The sequence below is a fragment of the Protopterus annectens genome, chromosome 3.part0, assembly GCF_019279795.1.
Source record: "Protopterus annectens isolate FY-2018-M chromosome 3.part0, PAN1.0, whole genome shotgun sequence".
NCBI classification, from domain to species: domain Eukaryota; kingdom Metazoa; phylum Chordata; order Ceratodontiformes; family Protopteridae; genus Protopterus; species Protopterus annectens.
The window spans coordinates 1,902,107,181-1,902,123,078 of record NC_056731.1 but is presented as its reverse complement, the minus strand read 5'-3'; the positions used below and the strand labels follow the sequence as shown (position 1 = coordinate 1,902,123,078).

The following is a 15,898-nucleotide window of genomic DNA, read 5'->3' as shown; positions in this document are numbered from 1 at the left end:
TTTTGACACCATCCCCCACTCTGGAATTATAGATAAACTCACTAAACTAGGTATAATTCCCTGTGTCACAAGATGGGTTGCCAACTGGCTCACTGACAGAACCTACACTGTGAAAGTAGCAGACTTCAAATCAGACTTCAGACCAGTGACAAGTGGAGTACCACAGGGTTCAGTCCTGGGTCCTCTCCTGTTTGGCATCTACTTCTCTGAAGTACAGGCTAACACAGAAGGTCTTTGGCTAACAAAGTTCGCAGATGACTGCAAACTAGGAGCTATAATCGAAACTCCTAACGATGTGGACATCCTACAAAAGGGCCTAACTGAGACAGATGCCTGGTGTCAAAGCCATGGCCTCAAGCTCAATGCCAAAAAGTGCACTGTCATCCCCTTTGGTAAAATCTCTACAACAGAACTGCAACATAGTCGGTAGTATACTTAACACCGAAAGTATGATAACAGACCTTGGGACACAGGTGGACAGTAGTCTCTCCTTTGATAATCACATTGCCACAGTAGTCAGGAAATCCTTCTATGTGGCACACCTCATCACAAAAGGTTTCTCATCCAGAAAAAAAGAGGTCATTGTTCCCCTATACTCATCACTCATTAGACCCATTATAGAGTACAATGCCTCTTTTGGTATGTACCTCACTAGACATCTACAACAACTGGAAAGGCTGCAGAAATACCTCACAAAGAGGATTACTGGCCTCAAACAGATGTCCTATGCAGACAGTCTCAAAAAAACTCCAGCTTTACTCCGTCGCATATTGCCTACTCAGAGGTGATCTCTGCCTAACATACAAAGCTATGTCAAACCCAGAGCTGTTGGACATGCTCCTCAAAGAAATCCCAATCCCTCCAAGCTACACGCTCTAGAGACCTAAACCTTGTCACCACAATAAACAGAACATGCCGGAGGGATGGATTCCTGTCCCAGAGACTTCCCATACTCTGGAATAAACTACCTATCTATATCAAACAAAGCTCCTCATTAGCACTCCAAGAAAAATCTTGATGACTGGATGGGAAATAGGAAATTCATCCCGGGGATCACCTCTGTGGCTCTGCTCTACAGTGGCACAGGAAACTAATTTTCTTGGGTGGCAAAAGCCAGGGTACCTTTTTGGCTGGGCTTGTATAGGCCCCAGGGCTGATAGGTTCATAGGCAGGTACTAGGCTATGAACAAGAAGAACTTATGCTGTGAGTAATAAATATATTTGCCAATCAGCTTCTAGTATCAGGCAGGCTGGATAACCTAAGATATTAATTTTATTAATTTTAACATCTTCTGTCTATACTTTGTACATGTTTTTTTTTCTGAGTGAGGTGTCCCACAGCATCAGTGATGATTACGAAGGTTTGTCCTACTGACTAGTCTTTGTTAGACAGTGAAAATCCCACTCTAACAGACCTACTATAAAAAAGTAATATTTCAAAGCAAATAATTACCAAAAACTACATACAATATGGAACATACATACCTGTCTTTGTACTGAATCAGTAACTGATAAAGCTTTATGGTTTCTCCACTGCCATACAAGTAATCTGCCTGTTCTATGATGTCATCTTAAAAAGAAACAAAATATAAATATTTAGCAAAACTGGCATATACTAAGAATATCGAACGAGGGTACACTGAGAAAAATACCACAAAATACTAGAATAGGAAGCCGCTACAAACATTAAGGATATGTCTCTAAAAACATACATCAATCAAATGGCATTGTCCACTTCTATTTTTAGGAGAAAAGTGGCATCTATTCATTTTATGGCATCTGCTACAATCAGAACCACCCTATATTAGTTTCTAAAACCTAAAAATAAAAACAATTACAGTAGAGAGTTGATTATCTGAAAGTCAATTATCCGAAACGTCAATTATCCAAACCCAGTCTTCCAAAAAGTTTTGTGTAGGAAAAATCATAAAGTCTGAATACGTAAACGTTATATACATTAACGTGTGCATGTTTTTTATAGCCTGCTTGTGTATGAAAAATATTCTTTATTGTCCATTGGACTTGCTGAATGGTTGAAAAAAGTGTATTCCCCGAGTGCAGAAAAAACAAGATTTTAGAAGTTTTTTATCCAGTTCAATATATGTTTGATTATCCAAACACTTTGATTATCCGAACTACCCTTGATCCCAATTAGTTCGGATAATCGACTCTCTACCTCTACTGTACAGAAAAAATATCTAATTCAGTTTAATGTACCTTCATACATGAGAGAAAAGAGTGCAGCACTGTCTCACTTTAGTGAAAAGAAAAGTGATCTATTTAGTGAATGTCATATTTCAAAATATTGGCAGCACTAGGACCTTTAATAAAATATACAGCAATTTTGTAATGAAAACATTACTAACTAGCAAGAGAACAGGAAAAAGGACGTGGCACTGTTTGCAAAGATGTCCCTGAAAATTAATTCAGAAGCTGTTTTAAAGTGTTTCTTGACACAACCGTTGTCATAAAAGGCATCTTAACTGGATAAACACAACGATGAACAAAAAGAGTGAATGCTCAAGTTATACTGTTGTCAAGAAGGAGGAAGCACACTCACCTTTGATGCAGAAGGTTGTGGGTTCTATTCCTCAAACAGGTTGATGGACTGTTGACACTGCAGTCCAGCATAAGGAGGGTAAGACTCCTGAATGATTCATCCTTCAGATGAGATGTTAAACAGAGGGAACATCTGCTTAAGTTGGTGATAGCTCAAGTGAAATGTAAAAGATCCTGTGGTACCTATCAAAAAGAGCAGAGGAAGTTCCTCAATGCCCTGGCCAAATTTCTACAGTATACCACCTTGGGTCTCCACAGAAAAGAAGCCACTATCCTGGTGGAACTAACCTGGTCAATAAAGGACAGATAGATAGACAGACAGACATGTAATGCCCTATGGCCATCTATAATGTAGTAAGCTAGCCATCAATGTTTGAATTATGTTTAGTATATTCCTCTATCTCCCACCAAAATGACTCACTATTTCAACACATGTCAGTATGCAGCAGCTAAAGATGTCAAGGCAAAACTCAGTTTACTAATCTGACATGAACGGTAACTACAAAACTGGTCTGTTAATATTTGTAAGGTCACACATCACTGTGCTTTAGATCACATCTCAAAGTGCTTTCAAAATGCAGTGTTAATTGAAGACAACCAGAGAAAAGGCAGTGTCTGTATAATATACATATATGCTTAATTGCTCAAATGCCAAGAAACAACAACCATGCCACTTAGAATGACAATACAGGTCAGTTTTGTAAGGAGGGGTTGGTATACCTCAGACTTCCTCCATTCAAGTTATATTAAAACATTCAAATCAGCACTATAATCTGTTCTAAATGGAAAATGCTTTTAAATACTAATGCAGACCAAACTTTCAAAACAGTCTTATTCACATATCCAGACTCTTGCCATTTTTTTTAATCTCCTCACTGTGGTTATTAAGGAGGTGTGCTAGACAGGCCCTTGTAAGCTACAACTTTTTCATTTTACTGCCATTCTTCACATCAGAACAGGATATATGTTTTTACACTTACTGTTAGTAGCATGTAGTAGAGGCTGGAAAAGTTAAGTCATATTTATACTATGCAAAACGGACAGCTTTTGGGATACAGATGTTAAAGTCACATATGCTAACTGTGGCTAGTCAGTGCCTAGGACAGCATAATCATCTTGGTCCAAAACTTTTTTATCATTTCCAGAGAGGTTTTAACATTTTAATCACAAGCAGATTCATTAATTATACAGCATTCTAAAGTACCTGTTACTGGGAATTCACCCACTTGTCAGTTAACTAACCTACATGCAACTCATAAAAATGCATCACTTTGACAGCTATGATAAAGGATAACATCTGCATAGAAATTGCTTGACCTTGTCAGAATCATTCTTTGTCACCATGTTTCAGTATTACACACCACATTTTCACACTTCACATTCTCAATGCAGTACAACATTCTGCACTGTGACCAGATTAATGACCATCATTTTTGGCCTAAATGTATGCTCGACGGTCTCCGTAATGAAACCATTTACCTGCCACAGTCGTAAACTCTGCATCCGTGACACTTTTGAAAATGTACAGTACAGCAACATTCTACCTCTGCATTACAAGTACATTTCAAACGTATGCTCAGTCCTAACCACATTCTGACACTGTATAATAATGCTACACTCTAATTCTGTACGTCCCTACTATAAGATACTGTACAACAGTCATATTTTACAACATTCTATTTTTTATTTTCTTCATGTACACCTTCCATAATAACGCCCCCTTATTTGTATATAAAATTATCTCAACCCAGCATTCTGCACAACCTCTGAAAGGTTTTCATCTTAACACTAGATATGGACCTCACTTTACACAAATCAAAAAGACAATACAGAAAATTTTAAGATAAGTAAGAAAAAAAAATGACAAAATGACTTTATAACACTGAGCAGTACAACTTCACATTTGCTAGATCATTTCTCATTACAATTCTAAAATCTCTGCTCCAGCACAAAGTACATTTAATTGTTAAAACTAGAAAGATGCATTAAACCAAAACCTCTTTGTGAATGATTTCTAATCTGATAAGTGTAAAGCCCCAGTTTTCCAATGCAAAGCAAATTAAATAAACTTACTTCAAGGCTATATATCAGGTGGCATCAACATCAAGCATACAAGTCCACTTGGACAGTACCGTCAACCAAAGGCCTACAGTACTGCCACAACCTCTCTACTATCAATAACTACCCTATTTACTTCTGCACTATACAAAATGTATTTCACGGAAATGCCCATCATAAGAACATAGGAATAATACTAGGGAAGTGATCACAAGGACATTAAGATGCCATATACACCTTTATGAAGACAAATCTCAAGCTCTTACTACCCTTGTCAAGCACTTACTACTGCTTACCTCCTAAACTGACCGCAGCCTTACATAAGCCTGGTATAAATCTGTGCCTTCCTATCCAATCATCAAGACTAGCCTCAAAGATAGCCAAAGTAGCACTTTATTTGACTTGTAGTGGCAACTTATTCCACGGGCTGGGAATACACAGTATTAGGAAGCTATCCCTTCCACTAGTCATGTTTTATGTTTTGGTGCAGGTGTGGGTCTCTAGTGCGAGTATTTGAAGAGCCACTGGTTTTGCAGGGAAACAGAAGGTCAAATAGGTCTTGGTCTATCATGGCTCAGAAAGTTAGACACAGGTCACTTCAGAGGAGCCACTAGGCTACAGAGTATAGGGAGAGATGTGCTAAGTTTTTTTTTTTTTTTTTTTGGGGGGGGGGGGGTCTTGGAGTCTTTCCAGCTGAGTGACATGCCTGGGTTTATACATAGCAAAGGGGACACTGTATTCAATGATGGATTCAAATAACTCAGAAGCAAATAAATAAATTGAAGATTACCTTTGTCACTGTCACATGCTGCAGGTGACTGAGTCAAGTTGCTGTACAGTTCAAAGCCAAAATATGCTAAAAGTGTTGCAGTCAATCCTCTACCTAAATTAGACGTATTGCTGGAGACCTGTAAATAAAAACGATTCAATAACATATGGTTGTGCAATTGATCCCCCCAAACACCTACGTATACATGCACATCAAATGTTACTATGAACAATACCACAACAGATAATGAAGTTAACTGAAAGGGATAAGCCAGCACCTAATTAAACAAAATGGGCTGTTCAGAACAAAAACATATATACCCACACATATAATTTACTGGCAGATTAGCAAGCATCTTACAGTGGCATAGCTCATTTATAAAAGTTTCACATCAGTCAAAGGAAAACAATGCACCAGAGTTACACAGGACATAATACTACAATAAGTCAGATAAGATGTAAACTGGTAGGGTGACATTTATCATTATCCAGCATTAATGGCAAATTTCTCACCAAAGACCGTAACACAAATAAAAGCAATAGTCCTGCAGAAAAAAAATAAATATACAAATAAAATAAGGAAGTACACAAGACCAAATAGCTTTGCTCAAGTCTTATAGATGGTGATTGAGAAGTGCTTATTTTTATAGTCCAGAAACCTGCTTACTGTCACAGCTCAATGAATGATGAGAGCAGTTACAGATTCATGCATCCCACTGACTTATTTTGAACATCTGGAACCTCTAGGGTTTGCATCACTGGAGGAGGGGTCAGAGTTGGTAGTTCAGCAGTTGGGATCTACAAATTCTTAACGGCCTAAAACTTTGTGATGTGGTCTCAGCGTTGGCTTACCAACATAGCATGTATGGTCTTTCCTGAAGATAAAAGGATATGATGCCTTCTTAGACATTTCATTACAAGCTGTACCCACTAAATATTAACTAACAGAATCATTTTTTGGTTACCAGCAACAGGTAGCTATGTATTCCTTTGGTAACCAAGCCAGCAAAATTAGTATGTATCGGAAATCCCTCCTCAGTTTAAGGCAAACATGCAATAGGGGAGGGTCATTCATTTTTTCCCCACTCGTTCCAGATGTTATCACAGGAGACATTCATCATAAGCCTTCACAGCCTTAATGGAAATAGTTTATCTTAAATATCCAGCAGAGCGAGCCACCCTGTGGTGGTAACACTGGATCTGTATGATGGTATCTGAAACCATGAACCCATGTTTAAAAACAGGAAAAAAGGGGTTGCAGATAGATAGATGGAGGGTGAAGCAGAATTTTGTGGAAATTTTCTACTGTTGCTGCTACAATCAGTTGCATTGTGATAATATTCCAGCTTACAGTGTCTAACTGTGTGAAAAGAATACTTTCTTCTCTTGTTGAGATAGGTCTGCCTGCAAAGATAACTGTTTGTTTTTAGGTCTTTTAAATGACAACCAGGTAGTAACAAGACAATGATCACTTGTGAACCTGGATCAAACTTACAATACTCTAGTCTGTAATATCAGTAATTATTGTGAACGTTTTCCTTCTTTCAAGGATGTCTCATAAAATGAGCAATAATTTTAGTGTAGTGTCATTGCTCTCTGAAGTTTTGATTTAATAGGGCATAGCCTAATGAAAGTACAGTCTCCCAATAGTATGAACTTTTTCCTACAGAACTCACTGTAGCTGCACTTAGCAGTTCAAACACTTCAAAGAAAGATTGTCAGGGTTTATATGCACCTGAGATTAACAGGCTAGTGAAACTTCCCATTTTGACATCAATGACCAGCCAGTTTGGTGCACCTTCCTCAAGTTTAAGTTTTTGAACTAGGACTACATTTCTTAACATGGATGAATAACCCATCATCCATTCTTTTTTTTTTTTTTTTTTTTTTTTATGAAAAGCACTAGAACTGTCTGAGATATGAGGAGGCACTAGCATCAGTAAGGTTTCTGTTAGCCCTAGCATGCCAGTTTTCTTTACTGATCCAGGTCTCGTTTAAACCTTATTTATTGTTAATGCAAAAGTTCATAACTGGTTCTCTAATGTGTAACTGATTATAGTTATAAGCCTGAATTTTAAGTGGACTGCCTTATTTAAGATAGTGTTTCACCAATGTTCAAAAGTTCTTTGAACGACCTGTGCCAAGGCACCAGGAGTTTGGAATTTGTATTTATTGTGTCATAGGGTTATTAATTTATATTTTTATGAATATACCTTACCTGAGAACACATTTGCATATGCAGATGCAGTATTAGCTCCACTGTTGATAGCATGAGCACAAGCAGAATCTGTAGGAGTGAGATGAAACTGAACTTGGTTTAGCTTTGACTCTGCTGGTCTAAATAATGACATTACTCAAAACAACTGTGAATTGGTTTTAAAATACCTGCTGAAGCATATGCCCACAGAAGGTGAACAGGCATTAAATGCTAATTACTGATATATTAGAGAAGATATACAACCAACACTTCAGACAGAGTAAGTTGTGCTGTAAGGCTATAACAGTCCGGACTTGACGCTGCTTAGTATCTCAAGTTACTGTCTTAGCCAAGCTATCCATAACTGAGAAAGACTACATGACTCTATGCGGACAAACTGAATATATGCATCACACACTGTGTTACTCAGTTTGATAGTTTTTTTTTTTTTTTTAAATACATAAATTGTGTATTTTTAAAAGGTAATTATTGCAGTTAAGGACAGCAATATTAGTACAGGCAAGAGGTAAATGGTGTCTGAGGAGGATAAAGAAGTGAAGCAGATCTGTGTGAGTGAGGAGCAATCGGTGGATGTGCAAGAGCACCACCAGAACCAATGATATAATAAGCAGGGAATCCTTCACCAGCATGGAGCTCTACATGGGGAGCTGTAGGTTCTGGCACTTCTAAGAATTCTGAGAAGCTTCTTAGAGAAGCTCAAACCCTTACTGCAATGAGGAAACCCTCAATGTCCCACACATTGCACTGCATACATTATAATCATATGTCTAACAACTCAGTTGGCTCACTAACCTAAACAGTGAGAATGCCATAAGGTTAGTTATGTAGTTCTTAACCAGGCCTGTACACACGGATTTTAAGCAAAAAAATATACTATTTTTTTTAAAAAAATAGCTTTAATTAACAACAGCACATTAAAAACAGTTCATGCATTGGTAACATGTTCCTTTTATAATCTTCCACTCTGTGTTTAAAGATCACGTCTAAAGACACAAAACAACCTTTGTTTTTTTGCATCATTTTGTAAATAAAATCTGCACAAATCTAAAAGTACTCAGCCTTATTTACAGCATTATTATTTATGGACAGGCAGGAGGTACTTGTGTCACTTTTGGTGAGATTTTTGTTCTCTGCAGCACCCATCAATATAAGCAAACCTCTAAAATGCAAAAAGTCACAGGTATGCATTTACACAATATACAGCAAAAATGTGAACAAACATTTTTGTACTTCTTGTATCAGCAATAAAAGAAGTACACTTAGAATTCACTGGTTTAGCTGCGTTCCCTTGTCATAAAACATCAAGATGCAAATAAAACACAAGCTGGCACTATTGAATACTGTATCAAAAATGCTACTGACTGCGGAAATGTAAATTAGTTAACTAGAAGAGCAAATTAGCTGCTTTTCCCCGCTCCCACACTTGAGCACAGAACAGTGCAACATGATTGCCTCGAAAAAATAAAGTACAAGGTAATCCAGGAACATTTCACCAGTGCAAAATTTTACACAAAGATCTGTATTTTGGCGTCCCCATTTATGAACTATGAAAAACCCATCAGAGAAGTAGAGTGGAGTCACAACCTTGCTACAATGAGGTAGTTCTGTCCTGCACAATGTGCTCATATTATACAATTCTCTCTCTCTCTCCTACAGCTCAAAAGGCTTGTTAAACAATGAAAACTCTAAAATATTGCTATACATTTAATAACTAGGCTTGTAATTGGCAATATTAGGGCATCATACCTACGTAATACCTATGTACTATTTTTTGGACACTACATCATGTATAGTGAGAGTGACTATTGTCTATAATGTTTTTTTTTTTTTTTTTTAACTCTATAGAATTGCCTAGCTGTGTAGTATATATTGTAACTTAGTTTGTTCTTTCAAATTGTTTTGTATAGTATTTCTAATGCAATTTGTACTGTATTGGATTTTACTGTATTTTTATTGTACTATATGCGCAGCTTTTCTCCCCGGGGCTCTTCTGAAAATAGGTTCTGTAGGCCCAGTCAGACCACCCCAGTAAACAAATGTCAAATAAATAAATAAATAAATCATATTACTACATATACACCCTAAGAGGAAAAGCTTTCCACCTACTGCTGACAGTGCAGGACTACATCAGCAAATTGATTTGCTTATTTAGTTTCATTCAATGATATGCACTACTTTCTTCCAAAGCTGTTTTACACCATTACGGACAATTCTATTGTAGGTTTATCTAACTAAACTCCACTAAATTTTACACTACCCACCTTCTCACTCTTTTCCATACCTACCTCAACCATACAAAAACTTCTTCATAAACTAAAACCATGCACCAATGCCCCAGATAACCTACCTGCAGAATTCTTACAACTATCAGCCTCCTCCATAGCTTACCCATCAGCATTCTGCTCAATAGGTCCATTCAGGAATCATACATACCCGATATCTGGAAAAAGGCATACGTTCTCCCACTTCACAAAGGTGGCAGTAACTCTGACATCTCTAAAGTCCGGCCTGTCGCCATTCTCTCCCCCATCTCAAAAATACTTTAAGTGCATTCACACTCAGCTCCTTAGTCACATGGTTAAACACCACCACCTTTCCCCCACTCAACTTGGCTTTAGGGCTGGACATAGTACTAACACTGCCCTCATTTCCTTCCTGGACACAGTAAATAGAGGTAGGGATGATGGATCCACAGTCTCTGCACTCTTTCTCGATCTAAAGCATTCAACACAGTTTCCCACTCCCTTCTGCTTACTAAACTCTCTAACCTCGGCACCTCTCCCTCCACCCTTCATTGCTTTCCTAACTATCTCAGAAATGGGCAACAATCTACAATTTGGCAACCCTGCTTCTCTCCTTACATCAACACCAATATAGGGGTACCCCCAGGGTTCCATACTGGGTGCCCTTTTATTTAGTATATTCATCAATGACTTCCACACAGCTCTTACCCACAATGCTGTAATCCAATATGCAGATGATTCTACTACTATCTGCTCTTCTACATCTGCCTCTGTACTACAGCAACTTACCAAAAAGCATTCACCTGAACTGAATCCTGAATGTCACAAAACCATCTTGCCCTTAACACGAATAAAACTCAATATTTACCCCCAAGAAAATCAAGGCCAGTTGACAAGTCTGAATTCTCTGTTCATTCCCAAAATAATATAGTTATTGAAGTCATTCTCAATAAATTACTCGGTGTCATCATTGACAGCATCAAAAACTAGGAGCCCTTTATAGGCACAACTACGTTCTTGGTTCTCTGCAAAAAAGGCTCATGCCTCATCATTCCTGCTTCCAACACTCTTATATGGCGCCCCCATCCTAAGCAATATTCAGTCCTCTCTGAAAACCAAACTCAATTCAAGCTACAATAAAGTTGCCAAATTTGCTACAAATGCTAAACTTTCCACCCACCACTGTTCTGCACTACATCAACTAAACTGGATTGAATTTTCCCCATCACCTCATACACCAACAACTAACTACTGCCCATAAACTTATTTACTACCCAGCAGCCTGCCCATCCCTCTCCACCATTCTAACCATTTACTATCCTAATCGACACCTAAGGTCAGAAAGCAAAATGCCATTAAACACTGATAAACCTAAGCTCTCAGCTGGTCAAATGCTGTATTCTTTTACTGTCTCTAAGCTATGGAATAATCTCTCTCCTTCACTCAGAACTATGAGTGATCCCTCTGCTTTTAAAAAAATCTCTTAAACTTCATATTTCCTCACATTGAATATGCACCTGCACCCCAACGACACCTAAAACTTGACCCCCTCCCAAGATCCTATTCCTCCTCACTCTATAATGAGTCTTATCTTCCCCTTCTCTCTATCACATCAACCTCTCTGCTGTCACTTTAGCCTGTGCTATCCCTACTTTAAGCCTGCTGCCTCCTCCTTTTACCCTTTAAGCCAATTTCCTCTCTCTGCTAATAATATTACTTATATTTAAAACTTCCATTCCTACACCTGTACCATGATTTTAAACAAGTCCTCACGGTTATCAGTTTATGTAAGGTTATCTCCAAATTGTTCTGTGTGTTGTTACTTTATTTAATGAGCTACCTCTACCTTATATACACTTTATTACTTATGTATAATTTTTCTTGGTATGAAATTATATGTGGAGCTTTTCTCCCCGGGCCTCCACTGAAAATGGGCTCATTTCAGGGCCAGTGGACTTTCCCAGTAAACAAATGCAATAAATAAATAAATAAATAAATGTTGTGTATGGTACATATTCTAACATGAAGTGTAGTCTTGATATGTAACCTATAGGTCTATGCTTTCAGACATGTTGTTCAGTCATGAGGTGTGCCAATTTTTGGTTGTTCATTTTCCAAAAATTAACCTAATGTAATGCATAAACACAGATGCATGTACCGTTGCTAGAGAGAATGGACATTTCAGAGACTAAGTGTGGTCATGCAATATGAAAAATAGTGCAGTATACACAGCAAGCAATTGACTGCACAATGACCTGGAAATGAGGAAACCCATGCAAATCATGTTCATGGATTACGGAACTTATATGGCTGAGCAATTCAAAATATATATTAAAAAAAAAAAGCACAGATGCTCTGCGTCACAGCTCAAACTTGTTCTAACCACAGAGGAGTTGTAGTGTAAGCTATGAATATGTTCGGATTAGAAATGGCTATAGCTGAACATGTGTTAGTGGTCACCATCAGATGATTGCTAGCGCCTATGATGTCCCACACTGTGACCACATGCACCCTCACAGTAGGTAACATCAGGTGTACTAGCTGAAGAGGGAGTTCACACAGAACTAGTCAAGGTGTGTCATCCACAAGCAGATGATATGAGGGATATGTGGGATAACCATCCCAGCTGACACAAATGTATGTGCAGCATTAATCATCTTAGCTATGTGACCTTTCATTTACCAACTGGGGATATATTAAACATATTACAGACATCATCCTTACATATACTACAACAATTTTTTCCATATCATGCTGCATCATCTGAATGAGCAAACTGGGTTCCTTGTGACTGCAGAAGCCAAAATCATCACAATGTGGGTGTTTGACAACAAAGTTTGTTTGTCTCATGTCCTTGGAACTACAGACTGTACACACTGCCATCAAGGCCCTGCCTGGTCCACAAGAAATAGGAAGAACTTCCACTCCCTCAAAGAGCAGGTGGTTTTTGATGCCCAGGGCATTGTGCGTCCATGCACCACCCTAGCACTTCTGATAATTCACATATATGGCATACATCTGACCTATACCACTGGTTTGTGAAGGAGACTTCCTACACGGACATCTAGCTGGTAAGTGCACATACAGGCAGGCTACACAAGGTAGTACATATACAGATACCATTCAAGCAAGGTTACACAGGATAGTATATATACACATTCCATTCAAAAAGGATAATGGTGTAATAATACATAACTCAAATTATAATGGTGAGACTGTCGCATGATGCAGGATGATGACTGCTATCTACAATCCTTACACCATGACAGAAAATGCATACAACACTGCCTTTGCAGAAACGTAAAATGTCACACACTGTGTGTTTGGACTAACGAAAGAGATTTCTGCTGGATGAACACAATCCATCCATCCACCCACCCACAACCCTTTTTCCCCATTTTTGCACATGGAGTCGAGGTGTCACTTCAACAGTAACAATCATCTAGAGCTAAGGTTTACACTGCTGGGTAGCTATGTCACTGGACATATTCAGCAAACTCTTTGTGGTATGTTCCATGCTGCATAATATGGCACTTTGGCCCTTTGTAAACCACTACAACAGCAAGAGAAGCATTCCAGAAGGGCCACACATAGCAGAAGGACAAAGGGTAGAACATCAGGCTGCAGAGTCCAGCAATGATAAGACAGTGGAGTTCACATGTGAGGCAAAGGTGAGTTTAGTAAATCATGGTACTAATGAAGAGTTGGCCCCGGCCCATAACTATTAGCCATGACAAAGACAAGACAGAATAAAATATAGCAATACATTATCAAATCCAGAATATGCAAGGCAGTGCTCATAATGGCCACACTGCAGCAGACAACTTTACCCACTCAGGTTAGGAAGTAGAAAAGGCAAAGTCCTCATTACTTGCACAGGTGGCAAAGGGGACTGCTAACAGCAACACTAGGATCATTAGAGATTAATGTTGAACCCACTCACTCTGCAAGCAGGTTGTGGGGAGTCAGGGATCATATCCTCCAGTGGCAGTGTTGCGGGGAGTCAGAGACCACATCCTCCAGTGGTAGTGGTAGTGTTTAACTATCATGGTGTGACCTTTGACAGTGTCCACTGTAGTGGGTAGCAGTCTTGAGGATCAATAAGGCTTGCTGAAGGGACGGTATAGAACTATGGGATCAAGTGGGTGTACATTGAGGGGGTGTCTGAATACAAGATCCTAGAGAGCTTCATCATCCATAACCTGGACAACAGCCACCAGAAGGTGTGCCAGCCTATGTGTCCACAGGTTGCAGCATGGTGAGGGTGCTCAAGTTGTGAGCCTCAGGAACTTCACTGCCCAGGACTGTGTAGCTGCTAACAGCCCAATGTGCGAGGCTGTGTGGCCATAGCTGAGAGTGAAGATATCTCAGCAATGGCCTGTTTGACATGCAAGTGTGGTATGTGCCAGCTACCCTGCATATGTCCCCTACCATAGTCAAGCACAACATGGCCTGCAACAGCAAAATGGAGAACAGTTGCCATCTGTCTGACTGAAGCATACATGGTAGTAACATTTACCACGGCAGACCTGATAAACAGACACTCTATCTCTGTACTCCATGGCCCTGTTTAAGTGTTACATATCATCATTCAAGCCACAAAGTATACTCAGTCTCCACAATGCTATTGGCAGCACTAGAACACGGACCTAAAAGCATCCACTGATTTATGTTGATGATGTACCCTGATCAGGGATTGCGTCACAGCACTGTCACAAACCCCAAAGCCCCTCCTATGTGGCTGATATGTGCAGATTAGAGGCACTGTTCATGGGAGACTCATCAGATGCCAGAGGCACGGTTCACTGGGTAATCATGAGGAGCCTAGGCAGGGCTCAAAGTCACAGGATGTCTACCCTTCACTGGTGATGCTGTCATTCCAGCCTGCACCTCTAAAATGGCCTAGGACTGTTCCTCATACTTCAGGGCGTAACACTCTTAGGTACATGTTTATGTTTTAAACAGAAGTGACTCTCCTTGACTCATGCTGAAAATATACAAATTGTACAAGTATATTACCAAGATTTTGATAATTTGCTAAATATACAATACAATCCCTCCTTTATTTAAAGTTATATTAGCACATGATTTTTTTTTTCACAGAGAATGGAGTTTACTTAGTAGTCCACCCAATTTTTACTCCCATGGATTAAACACATAAATCTGAACCAATCAAGTTGTTACAATAGCTCCTGCACTTAATTAAAAACAAAAGTGCAAACAAAACAGCATTCATATTTTAATATACATTATATTTTTGTTCTTTCAATCTAGTAGTTACAAACTTTGGCATAAGTAAAAATTCACACCCTATAAGAATGCAGTTTTAAATGCTAGATATAGATATTCATTTAAACTAGGGGTGAAGGGGCACAGAGTTTGATTTGCCACTTTAACCCCTATGCTACTAAGAGATCTTCCCATGGTTTTCCCTTACACTTTTGTATACAACCTTTAACAAATAATCCCCGGGATTCATGAAGCTTGCACCATGCGCCGGAATTGCACTGGTGATCTAGCGCCAAATATGGCCGTCGAGCGATTCAGGTAAGAGCCGTTTCCACGTGCACTACCAGTGTATGCCAGAGCTGCGCAGCTCCCGGCGCATGTAGATAATTACCTCATGCGCAACAGTGTAGCATGCAAATGAAGGTATATAGCGATTCATGAAGTTGTGCAGGCGTAGCGTAAGCATGTAGAAATGTAAACCAAAAAAAAAAAAAAAAAAAAAAAAACGGTTTACATGTTGCCAAACATAAAACTGGAGCCATGAAAGTGGACCAAGCTTATGTATTATAATGTTAATATATGCCAATGGCTAAATATATAGCCAATGGCATAAAACAACATGCACAACATATAAAAAGTAACATTTAATTTCATGGCCACAACAACGCAAAGTAAAACCGCAGTGCATCGGTGTGCAAACGGGATCATAATGAAAATATATTTAGATGTCATAAAACTGTAATTTAACACAATTCATGATATCCCCATGATATCCCCATAATAGTCAATGGCACGCATGCTACACCACAAGCATGGCACAAGG

At 38.9% G+C, this 15,898-nt stretch overlaps 1 protein-coding gene across 2 annotated transcripts in view; it reads right to left on the bottom strand.

Annotated features, from left to right (window-relative positions):
- RMDN1 (regulator of microtubule dynamics 1) overlaps positions 1 to 15,898 on the bottom strand; it is a 450,051-nt gene that overhangs the window by 375,456 nt on the left and 58,697 nt on the right. For both annotated transcript variants that reach the window (XM_044065986.1, XR_006364034.1), the window contains exons 2-3: positions 5,408 to 5,525; positions 1,486 to 1,570 (exon numbers count right to left, since the gene is read on the bottom strand). In XM_044065986.1, the coding sequence (XP_043921921.1) occupies positions 1,486 to 1,570; positions 5,408 to 5,525 (203 nt within the window). The remainder of the gene's footprint in view (positions 1 to 1,485; positions 1,571 to 5,407; positions 5,526 to 15,898) is intronic.